The sequence below is a fragment of the Bos indicus x Bos taurus genome, chromosome 2, assembly GCF_003369695.1.
Source record: "Bos indicus x Bos taurus breed Angus x Brahman F1 hybrid chromosome 2, Bos_hybrid_MaternalHap_v2.0, whole genome shotgun sequence".
Taxonomy (NCBI): domain Eukaryota; kingdom Metazoa; phylum Chordata; class Mammalia; order Artiodactyla; family Bovidae; genus Bos; species Bos indicus x Bos taurus.
In genome coordinates this window covers 69488077-69510691 of record NC_040077.1, presented here as the reverse complement: position 1 = coordinate 69510691, position 22615 = coordinate 69488077, and the positions used below count along the sequence as shown (strand labels likewise).

At 46.8% G+C, this 22615-nt stretch overlaps 1 protein-coding gene across 2 annotated transcripts in view; it reads left to right on the top strand.

Annotated features, from left to right (window-relative positions):
- The window catches only part of CCDC93 (coiled-coil domain containing 93), a 104686-nt gene extending 88117 nt beyond the window's left edge, over positions 1 to 16569 (top strand). Inside the window, exons 21-25 of one of the 2 annotated variants that reach the window (XM_027562212.1) lie at positions 927 to 1009; positions 3216 to 3253; positions 4949 to 5033; positions 7292 to 7405; positions 11879 to 16569. In XM_027562212.1, coding sequence (XP_027418013.1) covers positions 927 to 1009; positions 3216 to 3253; positions 4949 to 5033; positions 7292 to 7405; positions 11879 to 11932 — 374 coding nt within the window. In that variant the 3' untranslated portion in view covers positions 11933 to 16569. The remainder of the gene's footprint in view (positions 1 to 926; positions 1010 to 3215; positions 3254 to 4948; positions 5034 to 7291; positions 7406 to 11878) is intronic. The other variant, XM_027562222.1, reaches the window with a different exon arrangement.
- Positions 16570 to 22615: the final 6046 nt, after the last annotated feature.

Genomic DNA, 22615 nt, shown 5'->3' with positions numbered 1-22615 from the left:
GTATCATGTCTGTTTCTTCTGGAGTCCTGCTATAGCTACCTTCTCCTCACTCCTGCCTGAAGAGCTCTTTCTCACATAAGTTTCATCATTTTACACTCTTGCTTTAAAAGCCTTAATATTTCATAGCTCCCCATAACTGGATGGACAGTCTTCAGAATCCTGATCAGAGTCCTGCCTCGTCTGGGCCAGCTGGGCCTCTGCAGTCCCTGTGTCCCTCACCCCTGTGAGCTGGTCTGCGGGTCCAGGAGGCCAGGGCCCTCAGTTCCCACTTGGGAAACTCCCAGGCTTCTCTAAAGTACACCTAGTTTTCCCTTGAGATGTTGACCTTTCAGCCATCCTTCCTAGTTCTAGCTGGAGCACTGTCCCTACTCAGAGCATACGTGCTTCCTTTTATGTTTTACCCCCCACCCAGATGTTTTAGTCCTCACATTTAATTCAGATGATCAGGGTAGGTGTCAACAATGGCAGTTTCTCAGCAGAAAATTGTTTCTTCCCTAAGTTAAATCTTTCCCCTTAAGCACAGGGTTTACAAAAGTGAGCCGACTAGGGCTCCTGCTCATGAGGAGCCTGGAAAGGGAGGGAGCCACACAGACAGGAAGAGCTGGCATGGGGCTGCTTCACCCCTGCCCCCTTTCTCCTGGGACCCTCACTTGGAGGAATTCAGAGAAATGCCCCATCCTGCACGCTGGCAGGGAGCTTCCTCTAGCTCCTGTCCTGGCAGGGCTATCATGGCTGCCACATGCTGCCAGCCTGCAGCAGCCCCGCACACACGGCCTCTGTGCACCATGGATGGGGTTTCCGTGCAAATGAAAGTGAGCGCCAGCCGGGCAGGTCCCAGTCCTGCAGCATCTCAGCAGGGAGAGGGCACTTGGGATCACTGACACATTTTCTCACCCATGTGCTTGCTGATTTCTCTGCATTTACAGTTTCGGCAGTGCACAAAGAAACCAAGCAGTTCTTCACTTTATATAATACCCTGGATGACAAAAAGGTTTATTTGGAAAAAGAGGTAAGAGCCTTTATAGAAAGAAGATAACATAGATGAGTGTGTGTCACGTGCCCAGTGCTGGGTACAAGGTCAGAAAGTGCATGATTCCTCGGGGCTGTCACCGTGCAGAGTGGGCAGCGGTTGTATGGTGCCCTGCGAGAGGCACCATCCTGAAAAGAAACATCCTGGAAGCACAAGAGGTGCATATGGAGAAGGGCCTGGAGTTGGTGAAAGTTGAGTTTGAGCTTTAAATGAAGGAAGGAACCAACTAAAGAAAATGGGGAAGGTGGGCCGTCAGAGCTGACCTGGGGAAATGGCTGTTTAGTCGTCAGCGTCAGACAGAGGCATGAACTGAAAGAACTGCTTTCAATTGTACAGTCGAGAGCAGGAGTGGCAGGGGTGACCATGAGCAGCTGCTCCATATTGCTCCGACTCTCACTCAGGTCAGATCTGCTGGTGATTCGGAGCTCTCTCCGTGGAAAGCAGCGGCTCGGGGCGGGTGTGCAGCTGTATTTAGAAACAAGCAGTGGCGTCTTCACAGCTGCAGCATGCAGCACAGTGTGGTGGCGGGGGTGGGCGCTCTGGAGTCATTGGGTTTGGGTTTTAGTCTGACCTCCTCACCCTCACCACATATCCTACAGTGATATAGAATGAATGAGACAGTGTCCCTGAAGTTCCTAGCACACAGTGATATGTATTAGTTCCTGCCTACCCCTCACCTTGAGGGTGACAGAATCTTTTTTTATTTCGTTGTCATCCTACAACCTGCACTAATTACCACTTTAATAAGAATACTATTACAGATGTATCTTTTACCTGAACACAAATGGAAGCCTCTGTGGCTATTGTTATCCTGACTACCTATTTTTTATTTTGGGGTTTTTTTTTTATTGAAGGATAATTACTTTACAATATTGTGTTGGTTTCTGCCATTCATCAGCATAGTCAGCCATAGGTGGACATGAGTCCCCTCCTTCTTGACCCTCCCTCCCACCTCCCACTCCATCCCACCCCTCTAGGTTGTTCCATAGCCCCAGTTTGAGTTCCCTGTTGACTACCTGTTTTTGTCAGTCAAACCAGATCAATCTCTCTCCTCCAAGAGGCACTCCTTGAGGAGAGGTTGGGTTCTGTTTTCTCTGTATCCATGGCCTTGCACAGTGATAGACACATAACAAACATTTGATCAGTGTTTGAACAGATGAGTCCATTGAGAGGGTTTTCATCAGACCTGGGGGATCGCTCTGCTGCACACCCTGACTTGGGGGTCTTCCCACCTGGTAAGGGGAAGACTTGTCCCCTAACTCAGGGACAGGCCAGCTCCTTGTGAGAAAACCTTAAACCCCATTGACTTCCCTTCATTAGCAGTGTTTAAGGTTATTGCATTCCTTTAGGAGTGTGCAGGGTGGTGGTGGCTTTTTAATTCCAAGCCATATTAATGCAGTTAGAACTTTTCATTTGGGTAATTTGTACATTTTATTCCAAATCTATTTATACTTGTGATATTTTAGCTTTCAACATGCTTGTGGAGTCGAGGACAAGAATATCATCTCCATGTTTCAGAGTGTGAGCCTGAGTCCAAGTATAGTAAATGCTTAGTTTTGGGCTCACAAGCAAGGTCAGTGACAGAGCTGGAAAGACAACCCAGGTTTCTAAACTCCAGACTCAGAGCCCTGCCCTGGGCTGTCATCAGGGCAGATAAAGGGTCTTGGGTGCAGGCCATGGCATTTCCATGGGGGAGGGACCTTGAATGGGGCACGTACCCATGGAGGCTCTCAGAGCTGCCTGGCAGCAGACACATTGGCAGAAACTCTGTGGGAAGGAGTAGGGTGGGCACAGTGTTCTCACCTTCCCTCCCCCACTGACTCTCCACTGGGCTGATGGCCCTGAAAATGAAGTTCAGTGTTTGGTGAGATCGAAAGGACAGTGGTGCAGCTTCCCCAAGGAGCCCTAATGTTGGCCTAGATGTGTCTCAGCTGGGGTTTAGGTCCCATCATGGAGCCCTCCTCCTATGCTACCAAGGTCTTGCTTGTTACAGCTGGAGGCTCTGGGGAAACTGTGAGGCTGAGAACACATTGCTCTTGTCTTTGTGTTACTTTTCATCTGCATGAACAAGGTGTGTTCCTTGCAGAAGCACTATCCAGAGACAGGCGGCAGGCTTTCAGTGGCTGGGGTGGCACAGGCATCTTTTGGCCTTTGCTTATTGTTCTTGTTCTTCCTTCCTCCCCAGATCAGCCTGCTGAACTCCATTCATGAGAACTTCTCACAGTAAGTGCTGTCCGTTCTCTTCCAGTCAGTATCCGTGTGCCCTACATGGCGTCGGCTCACCTCCGTTTTGCAGCAAGGCTCAGTGCCCAGGCTGGGATTCTTACACTTCCACCCCTGTTGCTGTGTGCAGATGTATCTTGGTTTATGCAGACCTTGAGTTCTTACAAAAACATAGTGATATTACAGCAAATTTTAAAAACATCAAGGAACAGCTTAGGGGGAAAGTTAGCTTTCAAATAATTTGACTATGCCTAACTACTATAATGTCTTTGTAGCTTACTTTTGTCCTACTAAGATTAGATTAATAACATTTGTTTTTGCAAACATAGAGATGCTTTAAAATTTAGATAATGAGGGAATTCCCTGGCCTTCCAGTCGTTAGGACTCTGCTCTTTCACCATGGAGGGCCTGGATTCAATCATTGGTTAGAGAAAAAAGTAAATTAAAAAATAAAATATAGGTAATAAAATAATCTATATTTTTTTAAAATAGTTTTCAAATTTGGTGGTAGATTTTAAGTCATGTGCATACTCTAAATTACTGTGTTCAAATATAAATATTTTCTCTAAAAACTGAAGAGCAAAGCCCACCTCTACTCAAATCATACCAGCCCTCAAAGATGACCATTCCCTTGTCTGCCATCCAGGCAGCCCCAGGCTAGTTGTCTGTCCCGAAGACTTCATCCAGGCAGCCCCAGGCTGGCTGTCTGTCCAGAAGACTTCCTCTCTTACCAGCATGGACTCTGCTATGACCAGCAGCTAAGATCTTAATGGATTACAAGCTCTGGACTTCAAGTTTCACTTCTAATTGAAAACAAACAGCTCCATTTAATATTCAGATTCAGTTAGGGACTTACAGCCTTGTGACATTTCTAAAAATGATGCCTTCATCTGTATCTCCTGATCACTGAGAGAAGCTAGGTTGGAGTGTTTTTGTGGAAGTTCTGCTGTCTCTTGGCCCATCCTTTGAAAGATTTCTTCTCATCCTTGTATCGTGTGCTCTGATCCTTCCCGTGTCAGTCCCTCTGCAGGACTGGAAGTGAACAGGCATGTTTTAGGTCATCACTTGTTTAGCTGCTGCTCCTGGAAACAGGACCAGGTTTACCAGCCTGGTTTTAGGAAAATCTCAGAAAATGTCTCCCAATCTTGAACAGTGCCTTTTTTTTAAAAAGTCTTTATTGAATTTGTTACAATATTGCTTCTGTTATTTATGTTCTAGTTTTTTGGCATGGGGGATCTTAGCTTCCCAACCAGGGATCAGACTCAACTCACTGCATTGGAAGGTGAAGTCTTAACCACTGGACAGCCAGTGCCTTGATCAGTGCCTCTAAATCTTCAGATTTTTAAAAACTAAGTGAAATTTATTCCTTAAGCAGTACCTGTCACCATTCAAAAATTTTTTTAAATTGTTAATTTCAGTCACATTTTATTTATGAAAGTACCTATTAGTAAGAAAAATTGTAGAGAGGGTTGGGGGAAAAACAGATTAATATTCATTTATCAGACCAAGCTAATTTTCATGCCTTGCTCACTGTTTAAAATCTCTGGCTGCCTGGGATCACAGGGGCCCCATGAGTCCTTCCTGCCTTGCAGAGGCCTGTCTGCCTCCTGGGGCATTATCTGGACTAACTCCTCGATTCCTCCCCTTTTCTTGAATCCTGTTTGCTGGTCATACCTCTGCTGGTCTGTCTTTCAGAGCCATGGCCTCCCCTGCTTCCCGGGACCAGTTTTTACGTCAGATGGAACAGATTGTAGAAGGAATTAAGCAAAGTCGAATGAAGGTCAGATTGCTTTTTTTCTGTAATGTGGCCAGAGTTTTACACTGGTGATGGGAGAAGGCCCTGGGGAAAGCAGGTCTCTTCCAGTTGTCCTGGGGATGTGCTCTCAATTCTGAAGACACATCTTCAGTGTCTCTACAAGGGGTCCCACTAAGGTCTCAGACCCTACCATGGGCAGGCCAGCTCCATAGGCTGCCTGCATCGGTCGTTAAGACTCTTAGCAACAGCTCTGTGGATGTAATACCTACCGAGTGTCAAGCACTGGGCTCATCCTCCCAGAAGCCCTCTTAAGTGAGTGTGTTCCCCCCGTTTCACAGATGAGGAAGCTGACTTTCACCAGCAGGCCTTCTCTCTTGCCCAGAATCAAGTCCTCACTGGCTCTCCGATTCCTGACATTCTGCCATCAGGGATCCATTCCTTACACCTCAAGAGCATTTTAGTCTCTAGGAGTTCCCTATAAAAATGCACGTAATTGTTGAATTCTGCCAAAGTGAGAGGATACTGAGCCTCATGAGAGAAAATAGGAACTGAAAGGGATGTGGGGGCTCCAGAGATCGCTTTGCAGAGAGTCGTCCAGGCTAGGGGCAGCGTGAGCATTTCTGCACTCTGGCTCCTCGCATGCACACTTTGTCAGGAGAAAAGAAAACTTGCTGATGGTCTGGAAGCCAGACATGCAGCCATAGGCTCCCACTACCGCAGCAGACGAATAAATAAATCCTAACACTTCCAATGTCTCTTGCTTTTGGCCCTACTTTAGAAATGTGTCTACAGTAGGTCCTCGGGCATGGCAGTGAAACCTTCTGGGGACAAAGGGCATCTCCTTTCACAGTCCTGGGATGGAGTAGTCCAGAGAGCATGGCCAGAATGTAAATACATGAGAGAATTGCCTTAGGACCTGTCCTAAAAATCCACTCCTTCAAGCTGCCTGTAATCCCATCTCACCAGAGAAGGACTGCAGACAAAAGCTTGCCGTGTCCCTTTCCCTCTAGCAAAATATTCATCTCCTTATTAAGGATGTCAGCAAAATCATGTCCGAAGAGAAAAAAAAAGTGTCACTGGTGACAAGACTATTCAGCCACAAAAATGAGGGCAAAGTGAGACAGCAGCTGTCCATGTGTGGGGCCACTTACCCAGGGCAGGGAGACTGTCTTGCAGGAGAGAGTGGAGTCCCTTCTTGATGATCTGGGGTTAGAGGGAGGTGGGGAGCAGAGAACCTGGCCAACCACAGGCCTGTAACAACCCAGCCTCAGTGCAGGGACTTTCCACTCACTATGCTCATCCTCGGGGAGGTAGTCTTGCTCATAGTAAAGAACAAGAGGAAGTTATTGGGTTTTTTCCCCACTTTGGCTTCCCTTTCTGTTACTATCTGAAGCATTCCCTGGGAAGGAAATGGGCCTGACACCTTCATTCCCTCCATTCTGCCCTAAGCTTCATGATGAAGGCACCTTGGTGCTGGCCAGCAGAGGAGGCTGCTGCTGTGTCTGTACCCCCAAGAGGTGGCTGGGCACCAGGAGGGTGCTCAGGTCTCTGAATGGGGAGGGCTGTCTCCTCTCATGTCTGTGTTGCTGGTGGCTGGCACAGCACCTGACCCATGGTTGGCACCAAAGAACTCTTTGTTGAACGAGTGAATTCATTGAGTCTAAAAATAGTTCTCATTGAGGGTTCCAGGTAGACTTTGAGTGTTGATTGGCACTGAAATGGATTAAGTCTGTCTGCTCTGCAGAACAGCACTTATTTGAATGGATGTCTTTCGTTGTGTTTGTTTAAATGAAACAAAAACACAGCCCCCTGTGTCTGGGTACCATGATGGGTTCTGCATAGATAGAGGTGGCAGGGGAGTGTCTGTGCCCCAGAGCACAGGTTCCCCCAGAACCAGCAGGTGCAGGGTGTACACAGAACAGACCAGCAGGGAGTGCAAGTAATAGAACAGGTGTCTGTGGCCTGTGGAAGGGTTCCTGAGTAAAGAGGAAACTGCCTACCTGTTTCTTGTGAAATTGTACTCACACATACACACACAAACACACACACACACAGAGTTAAATGAAGCAGTTAATGCTCAGTGATAGGACAATTGCTGAACAGATTATAGTTCCTATGCCGTATCATGCAGATAAATAAAAACAACCTCAGAAATGATGCATAGAAGGAAACTACTGGAAGGAAATCCATGAGAAGTTAGTAATAGTTTCCTTCTGGACCTTGTCAGCCACCCTTGGTCAGAACATGGCTTTTCATCACTGCTTCCCAAAATGTTTCAACAGATGGAGAAGAAGAAACAAGAAAACAAGATGAGGAGAGACCAGCTGAACGACCAGTACTTGGAATTGTTAGAAAAACAGAGGCTGTACTTTAAGACCGTGAAAGAGTTCAAGGAGGTAAGAGGGGGATGGGGCCCTTGAGGCTGGGCAAGATTCTTGTTCAGCACCACCCCCCACCAAGATGAACCTCTGCAAACCAGAGCATTTCTTTGGTTTTCCACTGGTCTGAAATGGAAATAGCAAGTGGGCAGTTGACCTGACAGTAAAGTGTACATCTAAGTAGTTCACGATTGTGTTGTTTTGTGGCCCATCTTGAAGCTCTAACTGAACTTCAGTTCTAAGAAACATCACTTCATCTTCTTGACACTCTGTAGCCACATTAAGCTCACAAGTAAAATGGCATCGCAGGGCCACCTGGAAACAGTGGTTGGTATAGATTCACGTCTAGCATTTCCCTTCCTCCCAATCTTAAGCTGCGGGGAACCTTGAGAAGCCATGTGTGAGGGGAGTGAACTGTGAGTGTGACAGGCTTGGGTTCACATCCTGCCACTGGCCTACTATGCACATGGGTAGGGATCAGCTGTGCACGTGTCTGGCACCTGTCACACCCACCCTCTGCCAAATGTTGACCCCTGTCTTTTCTCTTGCACTTGGGCAGGATTACTGTCCATCATTCCAGAAAGGAAAGTGCCCTTTTCTTAAGAGATTTTCCAGAAAGCAGACTTCATTCTGTCATTTGCCAAGATTTCATCAGCTTTATTTTCAGGACTTCTTTCCCCTTTTCTAATATAAATCTGTGTGGTTTTTTCTAATATAAATCTTTGTGGTTTTAGTGAATTTAGAAGATACAGGGAAGCTAAAGGTAGTTGTATCCTGGCATGTGGTCAATGGAATAAAAAACAGTCTTTCCATACCAACGTTTTTGTTCTTACATGTTTTCTGTGGCTCTTCGCTCTTCCTTCCTCCCTTCCCCAGTTTTCCTTCTCTGCTGCTTCTTCCTATTATTGTAACGTAACTTTTGAGAGCCACAACTGTAGGCATTTCAGAATGTCTCATCCTTTCAATAAACGAGTAATAACAAATCAGAAGTAATTCCACCCTTTGCCTTGAGGGGACTGATGTAGCGGGTATGGTCAGGGAAGGCCCCTCCCCAGTGAGAACTTGGTCTTGGGCAAAGTGACCAGGTGAACTGCTCCGCGTTTGGAAGCCTCTGGTCAGCAGGGGTTGGAGCCAAAGGGCCAGCAAGAGAGCTACAGGAAGTAAACAGGGACCCACCGCTCCCCACCTGAGCTCTTTTTCCCAAATAACACACAAAGAGAAAAGGCCCAGAGGAGAAGAGTTACACTTAAATGTTGCTTGGACACACCAGCACTGCCATTTTGACAGCAGAAGCAAAGAGCAAATGAATTGGGAGGATAAGTATAAGCTGTCAAAATCAAAGCAAATAAAAGTGAGATGGAAAAGCTCTTTACTACACTGCAGGCTCTTGGAGTGAAGACTGGGGGTCATCTCTGAAGGAAGCAGTTCCCTCAGGTATGTTAAGGTCAAGATTTCCATGTTCCCGCCTCCTTGGCACAGTTACTGTCACTCAGAGACCGAAGGTGGGTCTCTCAGAACCCATAAAGACCCCAGACCAGACCAGGTGTGCTGGCTTCTGTGTCCTTCAATCCAAAGCAAGATGGAAAAGGGGGAAGGGGAATAGAATATTTGCTGCAGATGGCTACATGTATTTCACTTAAAGGACTCACCTTTTTAAAAAAAAAAATATGTCTTATTTTTTGATACTACAATTGCCTCTCTTATAAAATGATGGTGACAGTGTGTACTCCTTTTTTTTTTTTAAATCATCTTACTTGGTAAAAATTTAAAACCATGAGTTAGCATTCTAAAATCTTAGAAATTTTTTTCAAGCTCTTCTGAGGTAAGTTGGGGCCACCGCAGGTGTTAAGGCTTCCTTGCTGCTCCCTAGCTCCCACCGCATCCTTCCAGTTAGAGTAATTCTGCCATTTTACATGTTGCAGATTCGTGTAAGATCTCATTTGTGGGAGAAGAGCAGTTTGAAAAATCAGATTTTCATCCCAGGATGGAATCTTCTCCCAGAACCTCTGCTCCGCCTCCTCTGCTTGTTTTTCTCCGACCTGCTTAGTTTTCTTCTCCCCAGTTCTGAATTCTTACCGCATCCTGGTCCCAGCACCATGCTGGGCAGTAAGTATTCTTCATGCAGAGCAGTGCATCCAGAACATGGTCTTTGACACCACTTGGCATGCGTGTGTGCTCAGTCATGTCTGACTCTCTGCAACCCTGTGACTGTTGGCTTCCAGGCTCTTGTCCATGGGATTCTCCAGGCCAGAATACTGGAGTGGGTTGCCATTTCCTTCTCCAGGGGATTTTCCCGACCAGGAATCAAACCCAAGTCTCCAGCATATCCTGCATTGGCAGGCATATTCCTTACCACTGATCCTCCACAGCTTCCCCTTGACCACCCCAATCATCCCTTTATGGGGCACAGCTGACTCCACATTAATTGAGCTCCTGTGACCCCGTGGGCTCCATGAAGGCACTAGGTCATGCCCTCATCCTGACTCCAACCTCCTCTGGGATCAAGACCGTTTTGAGTAGAGACATTGAGTTATCTCTAAAATTCCATTGACTCGCTTGCCCTGGGAGGGTTTGTTAATAACAAGTCTGCCAGGGAAAAAACATATACTCTGAAAACACCTTAATGGCAGTGTTACACCAACTAATCGTGTTTCTCAAAGCACAGTTTCTCACAAGTTGCCCAAACTAAGATTTAGTTAGTCTTGCCTGGCCCTGACGAAGCTAGCCATACATTTTTATGATGCTGAGTTTGGGCACATAATCTCGAGTGAGTGGAGCTCACAGTGTCTGGCACATAACAGGCCCCATACTTTCTTCAGCAGACGAGAAGCAGACGCGAGGAGAAAGACCTAAAGGACTTTCTCTGTATTTGCTTTGAACTGGCAGACAATATCATTCTGTCATCTCCTGAAAGGCTTCCAGGAGATTGCATGAATTAAGTAGTGCTCACACACCAGGCATGACTGCCTGAAATGTCTTTACCAAAAACGTGAAGCCTCGTCTCAGTGTGGTGTGATGAGAAGAACAACCCCTGCTGGGGATTTTGCCATAGCAGCAGTTTTGATGCTTCCGAGGTTTTTAGTTTTGGGGTTATTTTTTGTTTTTTCCTCCTTCATAAGGTTATGTGAATAACAATTAAAACTTATTTATTCCTTATTATATTGTTTATCTTTTTCTTATGGAAATTTTCAAAAACACACAGAACTAGAGAAAGCAGTCTACCAGTGTAATAGTATGCCTCTCTGCCTGTTATATTCGTCTTTACTGCTCCCCACTTACGTTTTTTGGTTTTTTTGGTACTGGAGGCTTTTCCCCCAAGCAGATCTCAATAACTCATTTTAAATAAGAAAACTTTCTTCTCAACTTCTCTAACACAACAAATGTTACTCATCTTCACCTTCTTTCTCTTCCCACCCCCTAGAAGTTATCTCCCCCTCCAAAAACATGTGCTTAAAAAATGTCAGAGTATCTTGCTTCTGGCAGAACAACTCAGCTTCACACCCACCCAACCCTCCCTAGCTCTGAATGGAAGGTATACAGAAACCCTGAGGATGAACCAGGGTCACTACAGCCAAGAGCAAAGGGCCTCCAGAGAAGTGGGAGCATCTGGCCAGGCCCAGGGAGGTGGAAACATCTTTGGGGACTTTGGGGGTCTTGGATGCAGAAAGGGCCAAAGGTGACCAAGTTTTTCTTCCACACTAAGTGGCAGCATGGTGACTGAAGGCTCAACCCCTCGAGGTCCTTCCCCTTCCATGCTCACCTCTCACTGTAAACTGGGCTCCTTGCGGTCCAGGGAGGAAGTGGACATGATGTGCGAGCAGACGAAAGTATCCTGAGCTATCAAGGCCACTGCAAACGGGGAGGAGGACGCACAGTGAGATGCTGTGGAAGAAGGGGATTCAAAACAACACAGCCATGGCCTTGTACCCTGGATGCCAGACTCTGCACACACGGGATGAGGCCAGTGACCTTGTCCACATCCTGCAGCACCCTCAGTGATGGGTTTCCTACAGCTCACTTTATGGGAGAGGTGTCCCTCGATATGTTTCTCTCCCTCTGTCTGCTGTGGGTTTCTCTGTTAAAGCTGAGGGTATTCTTAACCTTCGCTCTTGTGGAGTAAGAGCTCTTCTTCATGCTCCATCTGCTGTCTCTTAGGACTCCTTGGGCCGTGGTGTCCAAGACTTTCCCCTTCCTCACTGGAGGCATCCAAGATCAGAGAAGTGTCTGCTTTCTGCTTCTGCCCCTTGGGGATTGAAGTCTTTGGGGATGACAGTGCCTAATCTTCTCCTGTCCTCAGTCTGACAGTCAGTCTTTGTGACTGTTGGGGCCTTGAAGGTCAGCGTGTGTCCAGGAACCTCCCCTACACTGGTGGCAGTGGAAAAGGAGGCCTGTCCACTGATCCACAGGCCTCTCCAGGGACAGGGAAGGATGCAGAGGTGGGCGATAACACGGTCCCCACCTCTCTGCTCTCTCTTTCTGTTTCCCCTGCAGGAAGGCCGCAAGAACGAGATGTTGCTGTCCAAAGTGAAAGCCAAGGCCTCTTGAACATTCCCAGACATCATTGCACGTCATTGATGTCTTCGTCTAAACGCCATGTATCAGCTCCGAGATGGTGAAATGGTTCTGGACACTGCAGCAGAGATGTAGGTGTGATGATCTCAACACGGGATATTTCCTTCCTCCTGTTTGCTCACATTTCATCTCCATGGTGGCTGTTGTCCATGGGATCGGACGGTGCAGACATTGTGGCTTGGATAACACCCATCCTCCAGTGAAGAAATGTGGGCAGTGTTTGTTCTCTGTGTCGATTCTACTTTTATTTCTCCAGTAACATTGCACATATGAAGGTACCTGTATTTGAATGGACTCTGAATAAAGAGGAATTCATTTGTTCAGTAATGTTAATTGAGCAGCTGCTGAGGAGGAAGCACTGAGCAGGGGGACACAGACCCTGCACCCAGGCTTCCAGCACGTGGCCCTAGAGCTTGACCACGGGGACTTTTCTTTTCTTAGTAAACAAGGCTTTTAGCTGAACGACCAGCCCATGTGAATATTGGTCACTTGGGCCTCTCACTTGCCGTGATGCCTTTTGTTCCTGGTCCCTCGGGGGCTGCTCAGCAACCTTAATGGTGTAGCAACTAGAATGAAAACTCAGTGTCTGCCCTTGGCTTCATCACACTCACCCAAGTTCATCTCACCAAAAAAAAAAAAAAAAAGACCTCAGCTTGGCACGTAAGAATGACACCTCACCGCTCCCTGCTCTCCTGTGAGTCTCAGCCAGTCTGTGGGTGGTCTTGTGCATCCTCACTAGGAGTACATCACATGCTCCCTGCTGTGCATAGGTCAGGGCTGGACCCAGAGGCAGGCTCGCCCACAGTCACCCCCGTCCAGGCCAGTGTGTAAATCCTGGAGGGACCGGCCTTGAGCAGGTGCTGAGGGTGTCTGAGCAGGAAGAGCAGCCAGGTGTGCAGAGATCCAGAAGTTTTCACAGAGCCAGCTGGGTTGGGCTGGATCCGAAGGAGGAATCACAGTTGAATAGAGATTAGTGGAAAAGCCATTTTGGATAAAGTACAGATGTGATTAAAACTCAAAGAGTGCAGGGAGAGTATAAGGCATGCTTGTTGGGAGAGGGGTGGGTGGCCAGTCTCTGCAGGGGGCTTTAGAGACTAGTCCGGAAAGGTGGGCAGAGACTCACCCTTTGCAGAGCCTTGAAGGAAAGACAGAGGGCTTTACGGTTTCTCCCGGAAGGAGTCCATCCAAACAGCCCCTTCTGCCCCGGCCCTCAGGAATTGTTCAGGGTCAGTGAACCCAGCATGAGCAAGGCTTGCACATCATTCCACACAAGGCTTGCAGGTACCAGTCAGCAGGTTTGGGCTATGAAACATAAAAGCTTAAACGTGCAGTGAGCATGCTGCGTGCAGCTGCAGGGACATTGTGCTTGGTTTTAGTTCCCTAATGTGTGGAGTAAGCAGGGCTGGTGTGTACAGACTTAAAGAATCTCATGCTGGATCAACGACCCTTGGCTTCTGTGCTGGTCCAGCAAGGCCCGCCCAGTGAGGAGGCTGCTCCCCGTGCCCCCACGTGCTGATGGCACTGTTCCTGATCACGTACTTCTCCGCCTGGGTGGGTGCTGGTAGCCTGTGGATTTTGAAAGGACTCAGTGAGGCTGAAGCCAGTGGTTGCGAGTGCAGGTAGAGCTTCAGGGGCAAGGGAAGGTGGGGACGGTAAAACTGTAAACTATCTCAGGTTCAGGAAAACACTTTGGTGATCTTGCTGAGAAGCTCACAGGCCTAACAACTTGTGAGCAGGTAGACTATTTGTGTGTTGTCCCCAGGTTGTGGGAGGAGAAATGGGTTATCCTGGGGATCATGGTGGCAACCCCCTCTCTGGATGACTGAAGAAAGTTGGGCATGGCTAATCCAGAGGAACTGATGCGTCTTCCGGAAGTGGGGGTATTGACTTTGGGCTGTGTTTGCACAGAGTTTCATTCGGTTTTGGTATAGGGAGGTATCAGGAGATGTTGTTTCCATTTTTTGGTCCCTTAGGACTAAGGGATAAGGCCTGAAAAAGATAATAAATCCGTTTCTGTTCCTTGAACATATCTTGAATTAAACTGCAGAACCCAGTCTTGAGAATTCTGTTTGCTACAGATAACCCACAGCACGGATAGTGCCTTTGTGAGTAAAGAGGACGTTAAATGTGCTTTATATAGTCAGGCCTCAGAGGTCAGGGGGCCTCCCAGGACCCATTCTGTATGCGCAGAGGATGGCTGGCTGCTCTGCTGAGCCCACAGGCTTTTCTGGAGATGAAAAATACATCACAGTTGTAAAACATATGCTACCAGGAGAAGGAGATTTCCCCAGGAGCAGTCTGTCCTCCCTGTTTAGTCAGGGCAGTGAGCTTGCTGGCAGCTGGTGCCTAGGATTCTCAGGAAGCCCCTGGGCTGGGCCCCCATTCCATGTGCACCTTAGGGAGTCAGAGCCGCTGTGAGCAGGACAGACTGACGACCTCCAGGCACCTGAGAAGACACTCGGGTTGCGTTTGTTACTGTCCTTGGCTTGGATTCAGGCTCCTAGGTCACTGCTCAGCTAATTGTACCAAGGGAGGTGCCGAGGTTATTTGTCAGGAGCCTGAGTGGGCACAGCCCAAGTGCGTCAGGCCTAAGCTCTCATTAGAGTCTGCAGGATGTGGTTTTAACTGGGTTCATTGCCCGTGTTCTGTGGAGAGCTGGCTGTCCTGCCAGCAAAACCAGAAGGCAGAGGGGCTGGTAGACAGGAGACCTTTGCCAGGCTGAGGATTCACTCCCTGACAATCCCTGCAGCTCCTGGGCCTCCTGAAACCAGGCGCAGGAGACGGGGGGGACCTCGAGCTGTCACATTGACCAGAGCAGTCTTGCCTGAGGGCACTTTGGGCCCATGGCCTGCAAACCTATGCCACCTGATCCCTGTCACCTCAGCACAGCCTCGTGTTGCCCTCTCTGCAGGTGATCAGGGAAGTGGCCTTTTAGCAACAAGTTACCATGGCTTGAGCCTGAGATGCAGTTAATTGACTTGAATGAAACTGAGGAAGGAAGTGCTCTGAGTCGTTCATGGCCATTGGTGGCCTTAAGCATGACTCGCTACACAGCCGGACAGTGAAGAGCCCCCGTAGGGCGAGGGCCCAACATCTGTCCAAGTGGCTGGCACTGGCCAAGAGAAGGGCCTTGTGTGATGTGTCCTCAGAGTCCCCAGGCCTTCTCTTGGTCCTTTGCCCCAGCCATGACAGTTCTGTCTCATAGCACACGGTGATAGGCTAAAAATGCTATATAAAAAAATAATGTTATAGTCTCCCTGTCCTCACAGTAAATGTGTAGAAATGTTAGCGGGGATTTAGCAGCTGGTCTGCAGCCTCTTTGAGGACGTGGGGAATACGATGGACTCTCCACGTCAGCCTTTCGTCAGTTCCTCAGAGATGCCAGGCTCACACTGCCTTGCCTCTGCCTGGACCTGTCTCCCTCCAAGACTGTGGACAAGGGCTTTCCCAGACACCTGATGCTCGCACAGATGCCTCGGTGTCAGCCTGCATCCCTGACCACACCCTGCCCTCTCCCCTGCTTTCCGTCTTGACGGCACACTCCCTTAGTCCTGTGCGACCCCTGTTGGCTGCCTCCACTCTGGGGTGTAAGCGGCAAAGGCAGGGACGTCACCTGTGGTGTTCTCTGCAGTCTCCCTGGCGTCTGACTAAAGTGGGTGATCAGGAAACTCTGGCTGGGTAAAATAGCTTCTACAAACCGCAGCTATGTGTCCTTGTATTAGCAGAGTTTAGATTGAACCTTTCATCTGATTTGTGCTTAGCTTGAGAATGAGGGGGTGATTTTATTCAGCCACTTTAGAGAGTCTCAGAGTGTTTGTTACACTGTAACCTTGATGGCTGAGATGAGAAGGGTGTCCGAGGTTTAGACCTTTCAAAGGCATTACTTTTTGCAGATGGTTTTTGCCCCCCATGCAGATGGGGGGAGTGGGGGGGAAACGGAACATACTATTGTCAGAGATTAGGTCAGGAGTATGTCTTGGCTCAAAGTAAACCATGCATAAAGGTAGCCTGGCTGGTTAAATGACTGAGCCACATGAAACCAAGCAGTGGGAAGCACCCTGGAAGCATACTGTGTTGGCGGAAGTAAGCACGGTACAACCGCATGGAGGTCAGTCAGACAGTGTCTATCAAAAGTGCAAATGCACAAACCTTTCAGGTCAGCAATGCTACGTCTAAGGATTTTTCCTATATACAAGGATTTGCATTTCAGCATTATTTGTAATAGCAAGAAGATGGAAACTGCCACCAACATAGGGCAGTGGTTAAATAAATTGTGGCAAATCCACACAATGGTATATTAAGCTATTCTCTATCTACTACCATGGAATGATCCCTAAGATGCATGGTTAAGTGGAGATAAAGACTTGGCTTACTAGTGTTTGTTTCTGAAAATAAAAGGAAGAGGGTAGGGAAAATGTGGCTGTATATATACTTCTTGTGTGTGCGCATAGTTAGAGAATCTCTAGGGGGATCCACAGGAACCTGACAGCTTCAGCTGCCTCTGGGATGAGCGGTGGGGGTTACTTTTCACAGTTTATGTTTTGTATCTTTTGAATTTTGTACCATGTACATGTAATATCTATTAAAAAAATAAAGTTTTAAAATTTTCACTTTGTTTACATTTTTAAAAAAAGAAACAAGGTGTCAGATTTTTGGTCAGTAAATCCGCTTTCCTTAGAAATTTAAAGTCCTTGAGCCCAAAGTAGTTGATCTCATTTTCTCAGGTCTTAGGGAAAACAGGGAAGTGAAGAGGGGGCCTCCTCTTCTGGAAGAACTCTGGGGAGATGAAGCAGTGGGGGGTGCTCTGCTCTCATTGTGTGGGTTGAGTGGCAGTGCGAGGGAGAGTGGGGGATGGATGGTGAAGTGGCTGCATCCTGGGACAGACCATGGCTGCTGCACGGTCACCTCCGTCTCTTGAGGATCACAACAGAACCCCTGCTCCCCTGGCTTTGGGCTTTAATAACTGAAGATGGCACCTCTGAGCCATGGTCCAAGGGGAGCCCCACCTGTCTCGCATGGAAACCTGCTGTGGGTGATCCTTTCCCATCCCTTTGTTTTCCAAATGGTTTTTACAGTACCGATTTTGTTCAGCTCCAGGTGGCAATGTGTGCAGCCCCAGGAGAGGAATCATGACAGCCATTTGAAAACAGTCATGAATTCTATTTGCCAAGAATTGGTTTACACATGGGTGTCTAACCCAGTCATGGCCAGCACAGAGGAGACCTTCCCACTGATAATCAACTCGAGATGGCAGAGAAGAGCTTCTGTTCTGGCAGCTCGTTGGGGAAGGGCAAGGGGTTTGGAGCAGGCTTCACCATCTCGAGAGCATCAGAAAGGACCTCCCAGCACTCTGAGCTCAGCGGAGTGAAAGGCTGAAAAGAGCCTGGCTCCCTGAAGGCATGACACACTTCCAAACCAACCTGGGGACCACTTGTCTCCATATTTCTTGTTCTATGAGAAAAATCCCTGTTCACTCCTTCATTCAACCAACAAACATTTGAGGTTCTGCTCTGGATCAGGCCCTGGGAATAGATCCAAGCAGGCAAAGGAACCTGTTTCCCTAGGGCTATACTCCTGTGGGGAAACACATAAACAGGCAACGCACACACTGTGTCACATGCTGCTTCAATGTGCTGACTCAGCAAAGACGCGGATCAGGACTGGCCCGTACGGCGGTGATGGCTGCAATTTTATAATGAGTGGTCAGAGAATAAAACTTTACGTTCTTAACTGAAAACTGCGTCGGTTTATGTTCTGAAGTTTTTACCAGAGGGCCAGGTGATTTGCTGCCTATTAGAGACACTACACTTTTATCCGTCGCATCAGTGATTCTCAGTGTTCACAGTCTCCTGTTTTCATCTAGGCTAGCAGTAGACGTTGCCGTAGCATTCTGCTTTGCAAAGTGTCTCCTGTCCTTAATTGCCTTTCTTTCACTTTTTAGACACACTGATTGTCTCTGAATTCTATAAACTGTTTACTTTTACTTGCTTTCATTTTATTTTTGTCACATATAAGCCAGATACTTTTTTTATGGTTTAATGCTACCAGTACTATTTTTTGCATGATTTAAAATTACTCTCAAAGTTGATATTCTAGGTGTTGTCAGGTTAATTCAGGGCTTCCCTGGTGGCTCTGTTGGTAAAGAATCAGCCTGCAGTGCAGGAGACCCAGGTTCAATCCTTGGGTCAAGAAGATCCCCTGTAGAAGGGGAATGGCTACCCACTCCAGTATTCTTGACTACAGAATTCCATGGACAGATGAGCCTGGTGAGCTGTACAGTCAATGGGGTCTCAAAGAGTCAGACATGACTGAGCAACTAACACTTTCACTTTCACTTCAGGTTAATTCAGGTAAGAGAGAAAAAGTATTTTGCATTTTTCTAGATTTCTGTGCTTTTCTGTTTCAGAAGTTTGACTCACGAGTGTTTTCATTATGAAAATCCTATTTAGAAAAAATTGCTCTTAATTGTCTTCCCCTTCTTTAGGATATTTATGTTCTTAGCACTAAATAAATATTAATAAGCAAAACCTCACTATGAGTGAAGGAATGAGTCACATAGGTAGATACCCGTGTGAGGAGAGTTCCAGGCATAGAGAGGAGCAGGTATCAAGGTGTAGGTTGGAGCACACACAGCAGGTGAGTCTGGGGAGCAGGAAGGGGACCTGTATGGGGAACCATGGGAGGGTTTTGACAAGATTTCAACAAAGACACCTCTGGTGGTATGCTGACTACAGACTGCAGGGGAGGCAGGGGCAGAAGCAGGGAGCCCAGCTAAGCAATGACTGATAATCTACATGAAACACACCTGAGACAAAGTTTTAAGAGACAACGCATACCCTTTCCATACTAGTCTAATGTTTTTCCTGTTCTACTTAATTTTTGAAAAATGCTAACTACTGTATTGGATTCCATTCTTCACTCCCCAGAGCAGACACCCTTGTCACAGCATCCTGGCAGGTGGAATGTGCTTCCTCACCCCTTGAGTTGTTAGCAGCCTTGACAGGGGCAAAGGTTTGAGAACATGCTGTGTATTGGACTTGCCCTCTTGTAGCCTTTCTGGAGAAGAACTTACCCTGCTGGCCAGAGGAGGTTCAGACACACATGGAGCAGACAGAGACCAACCTGCAGCTTGAAGCTGAGCCCAGAAGAGCCCAGCCTGAACCAGTGAAATCCCAGTGACTCACAGACACCTCAGCAGAGGAGGCTTGTTGCTATACACCACTCAGATTCTGCAGTGATTGTGTGCAGATGTTGAGAACATAAGTGACTGAGATGATCACCAACTGATTTCATGGCAACTTGACCTGGGGTTTAAAAAACACTCCTCTGTACCATCCAGCTTCAGTGCAGAGGGAGCAGGTCAGGGGCCAAAGAGAAGGCTTCTAGGGTGGTACCCCCACATGGAAGAGATGTTCACAGAGGACAGCAGTTGTGAACAGAATCCAGATTTCCCTCAGACATGCCTGAAGAAACATGGAGGCCATGATAAATGGGAGAAAAATGGCATGCTTTATACAGGACAAAATTGATAAAATAAAACTGCCAAGTTAGCCACATCCACCCTACAGGCCTGGAACTTTATGGAACTGGATTTGGACATGAAGACCCTTCAGTGATAACTTAATCAGCAAATAAATCCTGACAAGATTAATTCCAGTTACAGCCTCCTGGCCTTGTCTCCCATGTCCTACAGGCAGAGAGATTTGAGGCAGAACAGAGACTAGGCTTAAGGAAGTTCCTGCAATATTTACTGTAAATCTGATATTTTGTCAATAGATTTCTATTTCTGATATTCTGTATTAAATTACATATGGATACATGGATATGTATGGCTGAGTCCCTTTGCTGTTTCAGTTCAGTTCAGTTCAGTCGCTCAGTCATGTCCGACTCTTTGCAACCCCATGAATTGCAGCACACCAGGCCTCCCTGTCCATCACCAACTCCCAGAGTTCACTCAAACTCACGTCCATCGAGTTGGTGATGCCATCCAGCCATCTCATCCTCTGTCATCCCCTTCTCCTCCTGCCCTCAATCCCTCCGAGCATCAGAGTCTTTTCCAATGAGTCAGCTCTTCACATGGGTGGACAAACTCCTGGAGTTTCAGCTTTAGCATCATTCCTTCCAAAGAACACCCAGGGCTGATCTCCTTTAGAATGGACTGGTTGGATCTCCTTGCAGTCCAAGGGACTCTCAAGAGTCTTCTCCAACACCACAGTTCAAAAGCATCAATTCTTCGGCATTTAGCTTTCTTCACAGTCCAACTCTCACATCCATACATGACCACAGGAAAAACTATAGCCTTGACTAGACGAACCTTTGTTGGCAAAGTAATGTCTCTGTTTTCAATATGCTATCTAGGTTGGTCATAACTTTCCTTCCAAGGAATAAGCGTCTTTTAATTTCATGGCTGCAGTCACCATCTGTAGTGATTTTGGAGCCCAAAAAAATAAAATCTAACATTGTTTCCACTGTTTTCCCATCTATTTCCCATGAAGTGATGGGACCAGATGCATGATCTTAGTTTTCTGAATGTTGAGCTTTAAGCCAACTTTTTCACTCTCCTCTTTCACTTTCATCAAGAGGCTTTTCAGTTCCTCTTCATTTTCTGTCATAAGAGTGGTGTCATCTGTATATCTGAGGTTATTGATATTTCTCCCAGCAATCTTGATTCCAGCTTGTACTTCTTCCAGCCCAGTGTTTCTCATGGTGTACTCTGCATATAAGTTAAATAAGCAGAGTGACAATATACAGCCTTGACGTACTCCTTTTCCTATTTAGAACCAGTCTGTTGTTCCATGTCCAGTTCTAACTGTTGCTTCCTGACCTGCATACAAATTTCTCAAGAAGCAGGTCAGGTGGTCTGGTATTCCCATCTCTTTCAGAATTTTCCACAGTTTATTGTGATCCACACAGTCAAAGGTTTTGGCATAGTCAATAAAGCAGAAATAGATGTTTTTCTGGAACTCTTTTGCTTTTTCCATGATCCAGCAGATGTTGGCAATTTGATCTCTGGTTCCTCTGCCTTTTCTAAAACCAGCTTGAACATCAGGAAGTTCACGGGTCACATAGTGCTGAAGCCTGGCTTGGAGAATTTTGAGCATTACTTTACTAGCATGTGAGATGAGTGCAATTGTGTGGTAGTTTGAGCATTCTTTGGCATTGCCTTTCTTTGGGGTTGGAATGAAAACTGACCTTTTCCAGTCCTGTGGCCACTGCTGAGTTTTCCAAATTTGCTGGCATATTGAGTGCAGCACTTTCACAACATCATCTTCCAGGATTCGAAATAGCTCAACTGGAATTCCATCACCTCCACTAGCTTTGTTCGTAGTGATGCTTTCTAAGGCCCACTTGACTTCACATTCCAGGATGTCTGGCTCTAGGTCAGTGATCACACCATCATGATTATCTTGGTTGTGAAGATCTTTTTTGTACAGTTCTTCTGTGTATTCTTGCCACCTCTTCTTAATATCTTCTGCTTCTGTTAGGTCCATACCATTTCTGTCCTTTATCTTTGCCTGAAATGTTCCCTTTGTATCTCTAATTTTCTTGAAGAGATCTCGAGTCTTTCCCATTCTTTTGTTTTCCTCTATTTCTTTGCATTGATCGCTAAGGAAGGCTTTCTTATCTCTTCTTGCTATTCTTTGGAACTCTGCATTCAGATGCTTCTATCTTTCATTTTCTCCTTTGCTTTTTGCTTGTTTACCTGACACTAAATCAAAACATTGATCATTTTTGAACTTTTTTTTATTAGGGTATAGCCATATACTCCAATACAAAATAAAAAGTTCAAAAATAAAAGGAATTACAAGTACATCCTTACATAAAGTTAATCATCAATTGATCTGTCTCAATAACCTCAGATATGCAGATGCTGCAGCTGCTGCTAAGTCACTTCAGTCGTGTCTGACTGTGTGTGACCCCATAGACATCAGCCCACCAGGCTCTCCTGCCCCTGGGATTCTCCAGGCAAGAACACTGGAGTGGGTTGCCATTGCCTTCTCCAATGCATGAAAGTGAAGAAGTGAAAGTGAAGTCACTCAGTCGTGTCCAACTCTTAGCAACCCCATGGACTGCAGCCCACCAGGCTCCTCCATCCATGGGATTTTCCAGGCAAGAGTACTGGAGCGGGGTGCCATTGCCTTCTCCAAGATATGCAGATGACACCACCCTTATGGCAGAAAGTGAAGAGACACTAAAAAGCGTCTTGATGAAAGTAAAAGAGGAGAGTGAAAAAGTTGGCTTACAGCTCAACATTCAGAAAACTAAGGTCATGGCATCTGGTCCCATCACTTCAGGGGAAATAGATGGGGAAACAGTGGAAACAGTAGCTGACTTTATCTTGGGGGACTCCAAAATCACTGTAGATGGTGACTGCAGCCATGAAATTAAAAGACACTCCTTGGAAGGAAAGTTATGGCCAACCTAGACAGCATATTAAGCAGAGACATTACTTTGTCAACAAAGGTCCATCTAGTCAAGGCTATGGTTTTTCCAGTAGTCATGTATGGATGTGAGAGTTGGACTATAAAGAAAGCTGAGCACCAAAGAATTGATGCTTTTGAACTGTGGTGTTGGAGAAGACTCTTGAGAGTCCCTTGGACTGCAAGGAGATCCAACCAGTCCATCCTAAAGGAGATCAGTCCTGGGTGTTCATTG